At 32.5% G+C, this 15,587-nt stretch overlaps 2 protein-coding genes across 2 annotated transcripts in view; one reads left to right on the top strand and one right to left on the bottom strand.

Moving 5' to 3' along the window:
* The window catches only part of Smr (nuclear receptor corepressor smrter), a 125,552-nt gene that overhangs the window by 45,590 nt on the left and 64,375 nt on the right, over nucleotides 1–15,587 (top strand). The gene's annotated exons all lie outside the window — the stretch shown is intronic.
* On the bottom strand, nucleotides 9,671–10,707 carry LOC146540743 (uncharacterized). The gene is made up of 2 exons (XM_085204485.1): nucleotides 10,217–10,707; nucleotides 9,671–10,065 (listed from the first exon to the last, which is right to left on the bottom strand). The coding sequence occupies exons 1-2, from the start codon at nucleotides 10,610–10,612 to the stop codon at nucleotides 9,727–9,729; spliced, it is 735 nt and encodes a 244-aa protein (XP_085060611.1). The 5' UTR covers nucleotides 10,613–10,707; the 3' UTR covers nucleotides 9,671–9,726.

Genomic DNA, 15,587 nt, shown 5'->3' with positions numbered 1-15,587 from the left:
ATTTATTCTTAATGTCTTGATAATTAAAATCACGAAGGATCGTCGATTTGTGAACAGATATACAAATACAAACATTATATATACATATATCATATTGAAATATTACCCAATCCTAAAAATATAACATACCTACATATAAATATTTGCTAGACTAATAAAACCTTTATTTTAAATAAAAAGTTTTACTTTCTTTTTGTCTTTAAAATATAATTTACTGCAAGTATTATATGCAGTATGCACTTAAAACACAATTACAAACCAATCATAATTTAAAAACATTACATGATATTTGATAACACTGTGTTGATAAGAATATAGTGATAATATAACAAATTATAGTAAACGAGAGGGCGTTGTGGCAAAGGGACACAAGGGGGTAATTGAAACGCGACGGTTGTGAGTTCGATCCTCGCTTGAAGGAATGAATTAATATTTTCATTACACGAAGACAAAAACCCAGCGTTGAATTCCGCCACTCAACGCGCAATGCAACGAAACATTCGGCGAATGTCTTAACACTAAGTTCTCTCTGCCTACCCTGCAGTATGCGGGATACAAGGTGAACCTGTTTTCCTTAACTTACTTACTTACTATACTGTAATATATTACAGCATAGTGTTTTTACTTCCACAGCTATTATTAGTTCAGACACAATTATAACAGAATACATGAATACAAACAATAATGATGGCATAATGTTGAATAATTACAATCATAATTATTAAAAAATAAAAAGAAAAAAACCGTATAAGGCACATCACTATTCCATAGTGTTTTTGCACCACCAGTTGCAATACAATACACATCCGGTGAATTGTGGAGATCTGCATCTTCATGGCTCGACTACCTGCACTTTTACTTATCTAATTTAAAATATACTCTATTCTCTTGTAACACAGTCTAATTTGCTTTAAATTCTTGTAAATTAACTAATACAAAAGTTTTGTTAAGGAAAATCGACTTTATTGTAATAAGTTATGGTGTATTTTAGTATGGAGGTCGGTTTGTATGTAAGTAACAATGCAAGAGTGCAGTGACTGCAACTATAACCTAATCTCTTTTAGCCTTTTCGTTGAGTTGTGTGATATAGAAATGCAGGTAGATACTTCATGTTTATTTAGGGTTCTTAGAATTTTGTTTTTATAGGTAGATACCTCGTAGGTACTTATTGGGTTTGATATTTAGCACATCTGTGCAAAATTTTATTAAACAATTTTTTTTTTTAATTTTCTAACAATTTGCACTTAAGCCGAGGCGGTTTAGTGATACGTCACTACATTTTTCAGTGCTTAGAACACATTCTACGCTAAGTAGTGTTATCCAATAACAAATACATAGTAAAAAAAGTATTTCACTCGACAAAGCCATTTGATTATGGACTATTACCGTATTAATTTAAATATTATCTATAGCGAATAAATGGATTATTCAAGACAAAAATATGTTTTAATTCGTAGCTGAAGCTGTTCGCAGCTGAAGTTCCTGAAAAGTGCGTTCAAACGAATTCTTTAGCTTTTTAATACATGTATGTAAAGAAGTAAAGATTTTAATGACAGCATCAAAATGACTTACCACTACGGTTTATCCTTCCCCGCAAAATCTACATTTTAAAAAATAAATATATATCTCAAACAATATTAATAGAATATGTAAATCTTTATTAAAATGCAACATATTTAAATATTCTAACATTTAAAGTTTTTTATAATAATTAGTATTCATCGAGGCCATTGACCCCAACAAACATTACGAAGTCGAATTAAAAGATAAAAGATAAGAAACACATTGTGGGGAACAAAGAATTTTACTACTGTACGCTCTGTGATGGGTGTTCAGATAACAGAATGTTCTAGAACTAACGAGTTTTAATACAAGAAATTTGGTTAATTTGTATAATAATATTAAATTAATATAATTATGCTGTGTTTATTGTGTGGAAATGATATGGGTTTTTTAGAGATAAAGTCTTCTTAAACGCCACTGGTTGTGGGTTCGATTCTTACTCGACGAAATGAAATATTTAATATTTTCATTTCTTCGTTCTGATGTCGACGCAAAGCGTGACATTAAATTCTGTCACTTAACAGGCAATGCCACCAGAATTAAGCGGAAAATGGGGAACGGAGAGTATTAACACTAGATTCCCTCTGCCTACCCTGCTTTGTGAGTCATACACGGTGTATTCCGCACACAGCAACAGCACTCAACGCTACTCCTTACGTCAACACTAGAGCAAAACGAAATATAAATTTAAATAAATATTTTATTTCCTCTAATGGGAATCGAACCCACAACCAGTAGTGTTTACAGTCACACTTTATGTCCCGGCGCCACGACTGGCCTCTATAACTATTATACGTAGTGTATACGTAAAAACAATACTTTATCACTTCTATCGATTTTAACAGAAATACCAACGGCCGTGTTGACTCACACTGCGCTATTTGAGTTTGGCAAATATTAGTTCCATAGTTTCATATAACTTAAATAAATTTCATTTAAATCTACCAAATGGAGCACAAATATCTCTTGTGTTTTTATCATTATGCAGTTTCTGCGCATTGCTGATAATATTGATTTTAAAATAATTATAAAGTTGGAATGATGTAGATTGACGCCAGTCGTGGCGCAGGGCCACGAATGCAAAAGTAAACGCGACTGGTGGGTTCGATTTTAACTCGAGGATATGAAAATGTTTAATATTTTCATTTCTTCGCTCTGGTAACGAGATAAAACTCGGTGTTGAGTTATGCCACTCACTCAAAGTGTCTTAATAAATACGGAGAGCCTCAACATTAGGTTCCCAGGTTCCCTATCTACCCTGCTATGTGCCTAATGCAGCGTGAAGCTAGAAAAAATAAACACGAAAGGTCACATTCCTGAGTACCATGTCTTATATTTAATTGTTGAATGTTTTTTAGAGTTTTCTAAGGCAGGCATATGATAGAATAAATATTAAAAAAATATAAATTGTTTTTCCATTTACTAAGTTGATATTGAATGTTTTATACAATCTTATATAAATAAATATTTTCTATGCAATAAAAACAAGTAAAAGTCTTTAATTAACATTGTAAAAGAAGTTCACTTCAATTGTTGCGAAATAAACAACTTTGTTAGAACTAATTTAAAAGGTTGCTTTTATTTGCACATTAAAATAAATGTAAAACTAAAGAAGAATTTTAACGTTTTTACTTTTAATACATAATAGTATGTTGTTATTATAGTTTCGTTTCAGTTTTTCTAATAGCTAGTTTGCTAGTTTGTTTAGATATGTGGTTGTCTTGACACAGTGGCACAGCGGAAGCAAGGTTGTGGGATCGATTCCTACTCAGGAGAATGAGAAATTTCATTTCCTCGCTCTAGCAACAATACAATGCATACCGTGGAACTCTACACTCAATGTTTTAAAGGTTGAGTGGATATGGAAGAAACAGAGTGTTTAGACACTGTTCTCTGCTGTGAGTGGACAATTGGCTCATTAAGCACTTTTATAAATAAGCGAAAGTGACTGCCCAACAAAAATAAAAAATGTAGGTGCTTCACAAACTTTTCTCTCTTTTTCTCTTTCTCTCTATATTTACTTTCTAGTATAAATAAAAATATCAAATGCAAGGAATACCTTATACAGTGTTGCATTGCCTGCAAAGGTCACCATTTAGCATTAGATGAATATTCAACTCACCTGCTGTCACGTAACGTCGTTAAAATAGTTGATAGTACAGTAAAAACGAACTACCATAATTATTACATTACCTATAGACAATAATTAAATTAAAACTAATTAAAACGTTTTTTTTTAATTCGGCGGAAAGTGGATAACGCAAGTGCCTTAATGGGAACGGAACACAAGTTCCCAGGTTTCCTCTGCGAACACGTATCTGTAAGTACGATGGCCATGCGTTTGAGTTTGCCCTTTTCTATCTCTGGCATGTTCCAACACTCAACACACAATTCTCTTCTTAAGTCTTAAAAATTGGGCAGTGCTTAGGAAATACAGTGTCATAAACACTATTTAGGTTCCGTCTGGCTACCCTTCTGCAATACAGCTTAAAGCTAAAAAAAACACTACAATAATCATACAAAATAATATTTTACTCCAGACAATAATTAAATGAAAACTAACAAAAACAACATTATTATTACCGTTACCGTTCCATACGTATATACTCGTACATTCGAGGCACTTCGCTGGAAAATGTTTAAATTTAAAACAAATTAAAATTTCCATTTGGCTCGGAGGTATTTCAGGATTTTTGCGAAATATTTCGCACAGTAGGAATTCTCGGGGCCTCTAAGGCATTTCAGGCGTATACTATACCCTCGTGTACCCTCCTAGCCTCCTAGTCCTCCCAATGTGGGAGGGCTGGGGCCGCTGAGGCCACAGCTACCCGGTGACCCGCGAAACGTGACATGTTTTAGCTTTTCGCAAAATCCCGGCCGTACAATACGTAGGTATTGTATTTTATGGGATGTCTGAGTCGTTCGTGTTGTAATTATGAAAGTTTGTTTCGTCTGGTTTATCATTTTTGTTAAATTTTTTTAAAGTCTACTGTTATATATTTTTTGATATCTTCTATTATTTTATTATACCTATATATACTATATCTTCTACTATACTATACCACTGTGGTGTCATGGGATATTACGCGATGGTTGAGAGTTAATTTCATTCTTTGCTCTTGCAAGATATAGAGCAGCGTTAAGTTCCGCTTCTTAACACGCAGAAACTATTATTCGGACAGAAAGTAGAAAATGAATTGTCTTTACACTAAATGCCCTCTGTTTTCCTCCTATAACCACTGAAACAGCGTGAAACTATACTAATCTATATTTTGATATTCACATTCTTTTCTATTATAATAATTAAAAAATATATTAACACTACTATTACTACCGGAGTAAATAGATTTTACTATACATTATAAATTCACTTGTTAAACTTATTATTATTATTTTCGATATCGTAACCGAGGTTACGAGGACAATTACCGCCGTGACTTCCATAGCGTGACTCACTGGCGTTTGGCACCATAAACTGAACCCACTGACACCGTTTATACTAAACAATTATAATGATATACGCTGCCATTTTACATATATGGTATAGATATATAATGTTATGTTCTTTTTATGTAATTTTAATGGAACGTGACTTGTGTTTTTAATATTTTGTTTAATATCTATTTTGTAAAAGCAGCTACCCGTATAGCGACATAGGTATGACCTGTTAAGACTTTTCAGTTGAGAGCGGGATTTAGTTTAAAATAACTTATTTCCTCAAATGAAGATAGAACCCAGAACCGTCGCCTTAAATTGGAGTGTTTTAAAATTAGGTTCCCTCTAACCTATAACTACAACTAATACACAGCGTGAAAATAAAAAAAAAGAAAGCAGCCGCCTTCTCGATATATGTCCTTTGACTATGACAAACACACAGATGTTAGTGTCACATCACTATAATATTCATAAAATCTATTGTAAAAATTTATGAATAAACATTATTTTGGTGATACGGTTATATTTTATATTAAAAAGCTGGTTTGAAATGCAAAGATTCGCTCCCGTCTCTCGCAACGCGATATAAAAATTTTATGTTAGCTGCTCTGTAAAGTTAAAATTTCAAGTGATTTTAAATTCGAATTTTAAGTTTAATAACGATATTATGGCTATAATAAGTTAATTTAATGAAAATTCCAGTTTACCTTGCCTATTTGTCAAGAAATAATTTCAGGATTTTGATAATAATAATTGATTGTATTAGTAAATGTATAACTTTATCTGTCATTTTCAGTAGTTTCTTTTCGATATTTCATATATAAGATAGATTTGTATAATAGTAATATTTATATACAAAGCTATAAACATTCTTTCTGTAGTTTATAGAAAACACACATTCAAAATCCGTACATTATATTTCTTCCCGAATTTGAACCTACACTGGAAAACAAATGATAAATAAAACGTACCAACGTATAGTACAGGATACCCTCACCCTAGAACTATGACGAGGCCGCGTAAATACGAGTTGAATCAATGCGGCGTTGCCGTCCCGCGACCGGCGCGCGCGAGGCGCCATGTTGCCGCACCACCATTCATACGATGAATACTTGCGATGTTTGTGTATACGTGTGTGTGTGCGTGTGTGTGTGTGTGTACAGATTATATATGACACAGATTATGTTTTGTTTTGGTTTGTTTTTTTTTTTAAATTAATTTGACGTTTGCCTTGATCAGTAATTGTGTTAAGTTTTATTATGTTTTTTGGATTTTTGTTTAATTTTGACTGTTTGTGGAGTTTCTTATGAAATTAGCACGGACGAAAATGATTTTAGTACTTTTTCAGGTAAAATAAGTTGTTGAATTCAATTAATAATATTTTCCTTCAAGTTTAATAAGACTACAGATATCAAGAGCACCTAATAACCTCCTCTAATAAATAATAGTAATTAATGTCTTATATTGCTTTCCACTAATGCCATAGCTGTAATACCTCGTCCAATCATCCAATTAAGATGTGATTAGGTACAGAAAATATCTTGATAGAAATTTTTGTTCGACGGCTTCTAATAACGGCAATTCTCCGCAGTAAAAGTAATATAACCCTCTGATGGTCCAATTTCCGTAGGCGAAGGGAACATTTTTTTTAGTTTTGTAGCTATAATTGTTTTATTATCAATAGCTCTTTAAAAATACAGCAATAACTTTTATCAGTTTTATCAAAGAAACTTAAGATACCAAGGCCAGTCGTGGCGCAGGTGCACAAGCGTTACTCTGAAGTTAAAAAAAAGAATTTAAGATATACATTAATTATGTGCAAAATTTATGTATTATCTATATTCTTTGTTGTCTAAACTTATTGAATGAATAATTCTGACATTTACTTATACAATGTCATTTTAATACAGATAATGAAAAACGAAAGTCAAATCTCACATTCGACTATATTGCTACATTTCTCTCCATAAATTCATAGAAATATATGACATAGAAAGAAATTCATACGCCGTGACAATCTCACAGGATTTATAAAGCTATAAATTACACCGTGTGAGGTTTATTAAGATTTTACTCGCATATTTGCGTCTATTGAAATATGTATGGCGTGACACGAAAAAAAACACAAAACACTTTTCTCAGAAATCACAATAGAGCCACATTGTTTGTGTGTGTGTGTCCGATAAAAAAGATCTAGAAGTTTCCTTTTTAAAGCAACGAGAATATCAACCTTCGTTTCTACACAGGTTCGGCTTTCTATACAGGTTTGGGGATTATGCAAACGACGGTATTGAATATGCCAGTTATTTAGCAATTTCTTTATTTTGGCGAGAAATGGAGAATGCTGTTCGGTCTAGATATTATAAAGGGTTTTAGCACTTCTACCTTTTTGTACGGTAGGATTATAAAATGATATAAGAATTTTAGTTTTAAACTAGTTATGTTTCTTTGTATTTGTATAATACAGATTAAATATACGTACAATAAGTGCAGATATCCGTGAAAAGTGCTTTATATGAATCTTTATCTTCTATATATATAAAATCGAAAGGTCACTCACTCATCACGAAATCTCAGAAACTACATGTGCTAGGAATCTCAAATTTTGCATAGGAGTTACTTATAGGACGTAGGTGCTCGCTAAGACGGGAATTTACAATATTCGACTTCTAAGGGGTTGTTTTTGGGGTCGAAAGTTTGTATGAAACTTCGTTACTACAAATGCTAGAAGTCTTAAATTTTGCATAGACGTCACTAGGACGTAGTCATGGAGACAGAAATTAATAATAAAATAGTTCACGCGGGTGAAACCGCGAGTGGGCCGCTAGTGCTTTATAAATATAGTACTAAAAGTAAATGTTAGTGAAATCTTACTAGGACGCCGTCTTGGCGCATCGGCAAAGTGTCTGACTGCAACGGTTGTGGGTTCGATTGTCTATCTTGCTACATGCAGAATACAGCGTAAATCCCAAAAAACAGAAAGTAATTTTACTCTCTATACGACTAAAATGTAGATTCGAAATTGCTACTAAATTTGTTCTGAAATAGCCTATAAAGAGCAAAACGAATTTCTAACAACATCGTTTCGTTTGTTCCATTTTAAATGGTTGTAGTTAATTATACGAAACTTTAAGTATCTATTAAGGAAAAACTTTTTAATACTATTTTATTGTCGACTAACGACCCGCTCGCGGCTTCGCCCGCTTAAACTCACAACTAACATATACATTCCAACTGCACTATTATAGCGTTGTCTATAATATCAATATTAATTCCAGAATAAGAAATAAAGGATATTACGCAATTCATCTTACACAACACACATTAAAAGTACCGGCCATTATAACTTTCTTCTACTTGCCAGCTATCACCGTAGTTTAATTTTTAATTTATAATTTATAGCTATGTAGTAGTACTCGTATATATAAATTATAAATTATAGTTATTTATTAGTTATTTATGTTTAATTTATAGTTATTTACAAAGAAATCTATTGGCGTCTTGCTTAAGAAGAAGGGGAAGGTGTTTTTATTAAAAGGTCGTTAGTTCAAATCAGTCAGGTCCAGAATTATATGAATATTTCAGTAATTGTGCTAAATATATAACAACGCCGTTCGTCCAAATTTCTTTTTTGCTAGAAATGTAAACAAACGTATTTTATTTAAAAGAAGCCTAAACCTTACTAGACTTAAGAAGACTTATTTTTCTCTCTGTAATAATATTCTTATACAGTCCACCAAAGACATATTCAATATTTGATTTGTTTAGGACAGATGGACAAATATTGCTTCAATCACCGCGCAGTTCTAACAAGTAGCTACTGCCAGAGTTGAGTGAGATTCAAGTTAATATCAGTGTTGACTTTCTCGAAGCCAGCTACTTTACAACCACTGACGCGTTAAATTAAAATACTTTATGCGTTATCTACATTTTTTTTCTTTTTTAAGCTTCACGCTGTATCCCTCATATAGCAGAGTAAGCAGAGGGAACCTAGTGTTTTAGCACTCCGTTCCCCACTTTCCATCTACCACATTGTACATTATCTATATATATGTACGTCAAACAAAATTGTAACTGATAGGTCGGTCGGTACATGGTAGATAAATATATGAGAAAACCATTTATTGAAGGTGTGTGAATAAATAGTAATACAATCCAAAACAATGTTTTTATTTAAATTGTCTGTTTATCTATGCGTTTGTACACGCTTATTTCAAAAACGCAGCTTAACCGTAGAGTATTTAGTGATTTTGTTTTTATTTCAATCCAATTATAATTAAAGAAGTTAATTAATTTTAAATATTGCATCATCGAATTTGTCAAATCTACTTTCCCATACAGACGAAGTTGCGGGTGCAGTTTGTATTATAAATAAATGTGCATTCGTTATTTATAACTTATGTATATTTTCGCTATCTGCGTCATGATTGACCAATTTGACGTGATTGACAGAAACTGTCAATTTTTATTAAAAAATCCCTGGCATTTCTTATTATTTACCATCATTTACTTTACTTTCCAAAAATATTTATTTTAATTATTATTTTCATTTCTTCGCTCTGGTGTTGAGGCAAGGCGTGGCGTTGAGTTTCGCCATTTTATTTGCAATACTCTTTCACGTCATGGATTTGAAGATTATATGCGGAGGGATTAATATTTAAAACAAATTAAATAATTTAATAAAAAAACTATAATCAACATCCAAATGAAACCTTACAGAATAATGAACTAATTATCTTCATTAATTTTAACAGAATGTTTATTTAAAGTACCCAACTCGGCTTCAAACAAAATTTCATTAATGGCTTTCTCCGCATAAATTCTCTGCGTGTTGCTTAATCTCGACAATTTCTCTGTCCAATATAGCGCAGTGGCATTTGCGGTTATTGCCGGAGTCAATGAGAAACTGTAATTTTCTGTCTGATGATTAGAGTTATCCTCACATTGCTTGATGGGTGAAAACCTTATAGGATCAGGCGTCTCGAATTCAGGCGACGAGCCCCTCGGTTGTAAATATATGGCGGACTCATCAATCTTCTCAGATAAAGAATCTTGAGCTTGAGACATCTAAAAATATATAATAAATATTAATTTATGTTTAATTACTTAGTAAATAGCACAATTGTGGAGATGGGAGCCTGATAATTCATAAAATTGCTTATAAATCATATAATATATTAAAAATAATAGAAAAATGTAAAATTATTCAACTACCTACCTCTAGAAACATTTCATCATTTTTATTTAAAAAACCTAAGTATTTGAAGTTCCAACTTGTAGGTAAGCACTCTTCTCCTGATTTTTGACGTGCAATAATCTTTTTGAGTTCGCGTCTATAATTTGTTCTGAGACTATTGATCTTTCTTTTGACGTCAAGCACAGTAGCGTCGGATTGTTTACTTCTAAGTACTGTAAGAAGCTTCAGCACTGCTTCGTGTCTTTTGTATTTATTCGTATAATGTTGATTGTTCTTATCCCAGAGCACCGGAAGGCTTTCTAATGTTAGTATGAATTTTTTTGTTACATTATGTCTCGGGTATGAGCAGTCGGGCGAAGGGACGGGCGAGGCGGGGAGCGACGCGGGGGGCGAAGGTGTGCGCGCGTCCGTCTCCATCGCGTTTCAACCGCTGACTGACGCGAGATTGACCAACTGAATTGACAACGCGTCAATCTTGATGTTTGTTTAATATGCGAAAAATATTATTTAACGTACATAATGTATCTGTAAAAAAAATTTCCGAATAAAATTATTTCACGTAAGTGCAAAATAAATTATCAAACAAATTGTTGTATTTTAAAATGTTTTGCTGATTCTTAGTGAAATTCTTTTCAATTTAACATAATTAATCAATTAATCAATCAATCAATCAATTATCAATGTGATTAAAACAAATGATAAAAACGTCCGGTAATTTATCACGTAGCGAATTCTGTTGTGTGATTAGTGCTCAATTTGTAGTTTTATTATTATTCTAGACTTTCTTATATATTGTTCTATAATTCTTGTAAGTATAATTTAAATAATATAATTGTTAAATAAAAATAAATAATAGGAAAAATACAATATTAGTCTCATATTTAAAAAGGACTTCTTAAATATTCGGCCTGTAGCAACAGATTATAAATAATATATTAATATTGTAAATTACTTTTTTTACGACTAGGCGGAATGACACATCGTGCCAGGCATCTTAACTATTCCGCAGTTTTTCCAATAAACTTGACTCATTCTAGAGTTACAGCCCATAAAATGTTAAAAATACGAATACATTTTTACATGAATGAATTAAAGAATATTTCTAGGAAATAGTAGGTTCGAATTATTTTGTTGTAAACAGTTGTCTTTCTAGTACATTGGAAAAAAAATGTTAAACATCCTACTATTATACTATTTTATAGTTAAATAATCTATTCAATAAAGAATATTATATTATATTTCAATAGATCAAAATGTTGTACAAAATTTACTGCTTCTTCTTTTTCCATACACAGCACTTATAACAGCTTATTTTGCATCTGTGATCCCAAAATCAAGCCATCACTAAAGTTCTTCATTAAAAAACACATGATATTTTTCCTATTATTGTCGTTCATCAATTATTTAGATTTAGTTATTTAAAAAAGTTATTTATTTTTCCCAAATGAAATATAATTAAAATGACGACAAAACAAAAAAATGTTAATAAAATTCTCTTTAATGAAATTATTTAGTCATTGTTCTAGAAATGTCTGAAAGAACTCAAGCAAAACCAAAATCCTACTAGACTGAATTAAATTAGGTATACTAAGAATTGTATTTAAAGGAGGCATTGTTTACTGATTTTTGAAGTTTTGTATTCTCTCTATAAAATGAATAAATGTTTAAAATATAAAAGAATTTAGGTATATAATTTAAAAATTAGAAGGTATAATCAGTTTTTTCTTTGGGTTTTTCCTTTTTTTCTTATTTTAAATCTTATTTTAAGACAGTTCGTTCGCCACTTTCCACCAAATTTTCAATACATAGTTTTAAACAACGCAACTCAACACCGTGTACAACGCAAATACACATTAATAAAAATACACAGCCAAAATATACTACCCAAAAACAAAAATCACCTAATTTTCATACAAACAATCACACATTCCCATTCCATTTATATATAACTGTAACTAATTTAATTTGCCACACATAACTAACGCTATAATATAACGTATTGTTTTTATTTTGAGAGCGCCGTGGCGTAATTCACCCGAGTTGCAAATGGCGGCTGGAAGTGCGGCAACGTCGCACTATATATAAACAAACAACATAAAATATACCTTATTTTACCACGTATAAGGTTCAAATTCGTTGAAGTCAAGTCGTCCCAGTCAGCAGGACGACAACGTACGCGTAATTTTATCAACGGTCTCGAGATATCTCTTATCAAATCAAATAAATAAATCAGCTTCACGCAGTATCCCGTACACACTATAGACGCTGCCGTTGCCCACTTTTCACCGAATTCTGGAGACATTACGTGTTGAGTGGCGTAACTCAACGCCGCGCTTTGCTTCGACACCATAGCGAAGGAACGAAAACATAAATTTACATAATTATTTCATTTGTTTGAGTGAAGATCGAACCTACAACCGTTTGTGCCCCTACGCCACGACTGGCCTCGTCCCTTATCTCTTATCAAAATGTAGAATTTCTTACAATTACAACAACGTGAGATCGTCAAAACAACAAAAGGTTTAGGTGTTCGTTGAATTCGGTTAGTAACTGTTTTTTTTTCTGGTTTTTTATTTCTCTGCGCATAATAAGGTTTTGTCGTCATCGCATTTTGGTGGAGAAACTGTATGTTTCGTACGTTTGGGGTTGATTTTGATATTGTAACTGTTTTTTTAGCTTCATGCAAAGCAGGTAGAGGGATCCTAGTGTTAACTTCACACTAAGTTCCTAACAGGATATCCAGATACCCAACGCATTCTTTTTTTCCCAACGAATTTCCCCCAGTTCTCATATATGTATCTACACAGTATGTTGAGGGTATCTACATACATATACACCTATATATGCATATATAAAGGCCTGCTAGAATTTTGTAGTGAGTATCGAACGAGCTGATTGGCACTTACGTAACATTTCCCATGGGGGTGCGGAATCGCTATTCATTTTCGTGCAGAATTTTGCCTGTAAAATCCTTTTTCAACTTTATATTCTTGCTGAAATTTTCTATGATGATGGGTATCGATCGAATGTTCAAATATTTTATAAATTATTATTTTCGTCTTTACTTCTAGCTCTTCAGCTTAGTAGAATATATTTGTAGCAATGGTCTAAATTCAAAAAGTTTGTTTTGTTAAATAGCAATCTCAGGAACTTGACTTGAAAAATTCTTTTGTGTTGGATAGGTCCAATCGAGGAAGGTTATAGGAGATCTTATCGTATAGTACCTATTTTAATGTCTAATATAACCAACTATCTATTATCGCAGGCACTGAAAATATATAGAGATGAAAGTCTCAATGTCTATAAGGTGTAGGTTCCAATCAGGCTACATTCAAAGTTTATAAACTATTATTATGTTTCCATTTCTTCGCTCTGGGGTCGAGGCAAAGCGCGGCGTTTATTTCTGCCACTCAGCACGCAATGCCTCCAGAATTCGGCAGAAAGTGAGGAACTGAGTGTCTTACCACTAGGTTCCCTCTGTCTACCCTGCTGTGTACGGGATTTACAAATTATAAAACTAAGAAACTCTGTCTATCCATTATATACCTTTCAAATCTATGCAAGTACAATGCAAATGACGCCAACTCTCGTTACGTATAGCAATTACAGTGGGAGACCAAGTGGGTTTAAACGCTGTGTATATTATCATTAAAATCAACGATATAAAACGACCTTGCCCTAAAAAAAGGTTACTTTTTTTTTATTTACTAGATACAAAATAATTTTATTTTCTAGTTCAATGATGGATGATTTGTTGAAAATATTATTTTCTACTAATCCTGTACTTATTTGGATTAACTTTAATCTCTTTATTTTTCACGATGTAAACAAGAATGTTGATTATGTGCATTTTTTGTGTAATGAAAATATAAATGGGACCGGTTTTGGTGTAATTTTATAGACAGAAAACAAGAGCTATACTATTTTATTTATATATTTGTTAACTAGTAGTTTATTCTAACTAGTAATAAAGGAATGTTGTATTTGCCGTGTAACTAATGTATATATTTAAATTATTTTCATTTCACCAGCCTGTCATGGCTTGGTTAGTTCTAAATGCCAATAAACAATATCCTAATTATATTAGCAAAAATTTTGAAACTGACATTTTATTTATTTAGTTTACCCAAGGCAAGACGCTAGACTCGAAAATTTTTTGTAATAAAACTCTTCCGTTCCTGGATGATTGACAGGTAATAGACAGATGAAATTACTGAATTTAGGTGAACTGAGGTTAACCTACAGGGATAGAAAAAAACGAGGTTCCCATATAAAATATCGTAGTCCGAACGAAAACCGAATATTTATAGGTGATACCTAAACTTATAATAGGTACTAGTTGACAATTATGTAAAGAAGTACTGTTCAAAAAATTATATGTGTTATCTCAGATTGCAAGAGTGTAGAGAGATCGATCGATCTCCGTGTCTTCTCCTCTTGACATACATTATAAATAATACTCAACATGTGTAGAATACTCAAGCGAGTACTTAAAACTATAGTTAAATACGTTTATAAAGTATTTTAACTTAAAATGTTTTTATTAATATATGTATGTAAAATTCATAAATAAACTGTTTAATGCAATCTGTATACATTTAGAGGTCGTCATGGCGCAGTGGAGTTTGACTGTACGCGATAGTTACGGAGTCGAACCTCACTCGAGAATTTTTTTTTTATTTTTTTAATATAACGTTGTCTTAAGAAAAATTTACCGAATAATGGAGAACGGAAGTGGCCTAAACACCTAGTTCCTAGGTTCCCTCTGCCTCCTACTGTGTGTGGGATAGATTGTGAAGCTAAAGACATTATTTTATCAATGTAACAGACAAAGCGTGACATGAGTTCCGCCATTTAACACACATTGTCTCTGAAATTCGGCAGAAATTGAGCAACTACGTGTTTCAACAACTTCTCTCTACCCACCCTGCTATATGGGAAGAAATCTAAAGCTACTATTTAATATAAATGTATACATGTTCTTTAGTAAGTGTGGGTTTAAATCCCAACGCGACCCAAATTTTAATTTAACTTTAAAATAATTATATAAGAAATGAGTTAAAAATTCCATTTTCCAACCAACTAAAAGGCACTGAGTGTAAATCTCTGGCATTCATCTTTAGTAGTTTTATTTCTTTTATTTCTTAACCAACCCTTCTAAACCCACCCTGTGTGCCATATTTACAGCAATGCGTATACTGCAGTATATTTAGTTCACACGTTTTGTTTCTTTTATATTGGTCTTGGCGTGTTGATAAGAATCGAAACTACAACCCGTCGTGTTGACAGTCACACGCCCTGCATCACGACGTGCCTCTACTGCAGTATATGAAACTTGCTACTTGTAATATTTAAAGTGCCATTATGGCGCACTCGCCTGGTCTGGCTAATG

The sequence above is a fragment of the Heliconius melpomene genome, chromosome 2 (assembly GCF_056956725.1).
Source record: "Heliconius melpomene rosina isolate 202511_hmr_F chromosome 2, ASM5695672v1, whole genome shotgun sequence".
NCBI classification, from domain to species: Eukaryota; Metazoa; Arthropoda; class Insecta; order Lepidoptera; family Nymphalidae; genus Heliconius; species Heliconius melpomene.
The sequence above is the reverse complement of the archived record's forward strand: the minus strand, read 5'-3'. Positions and strand labels throughout refer to the sequence as shown.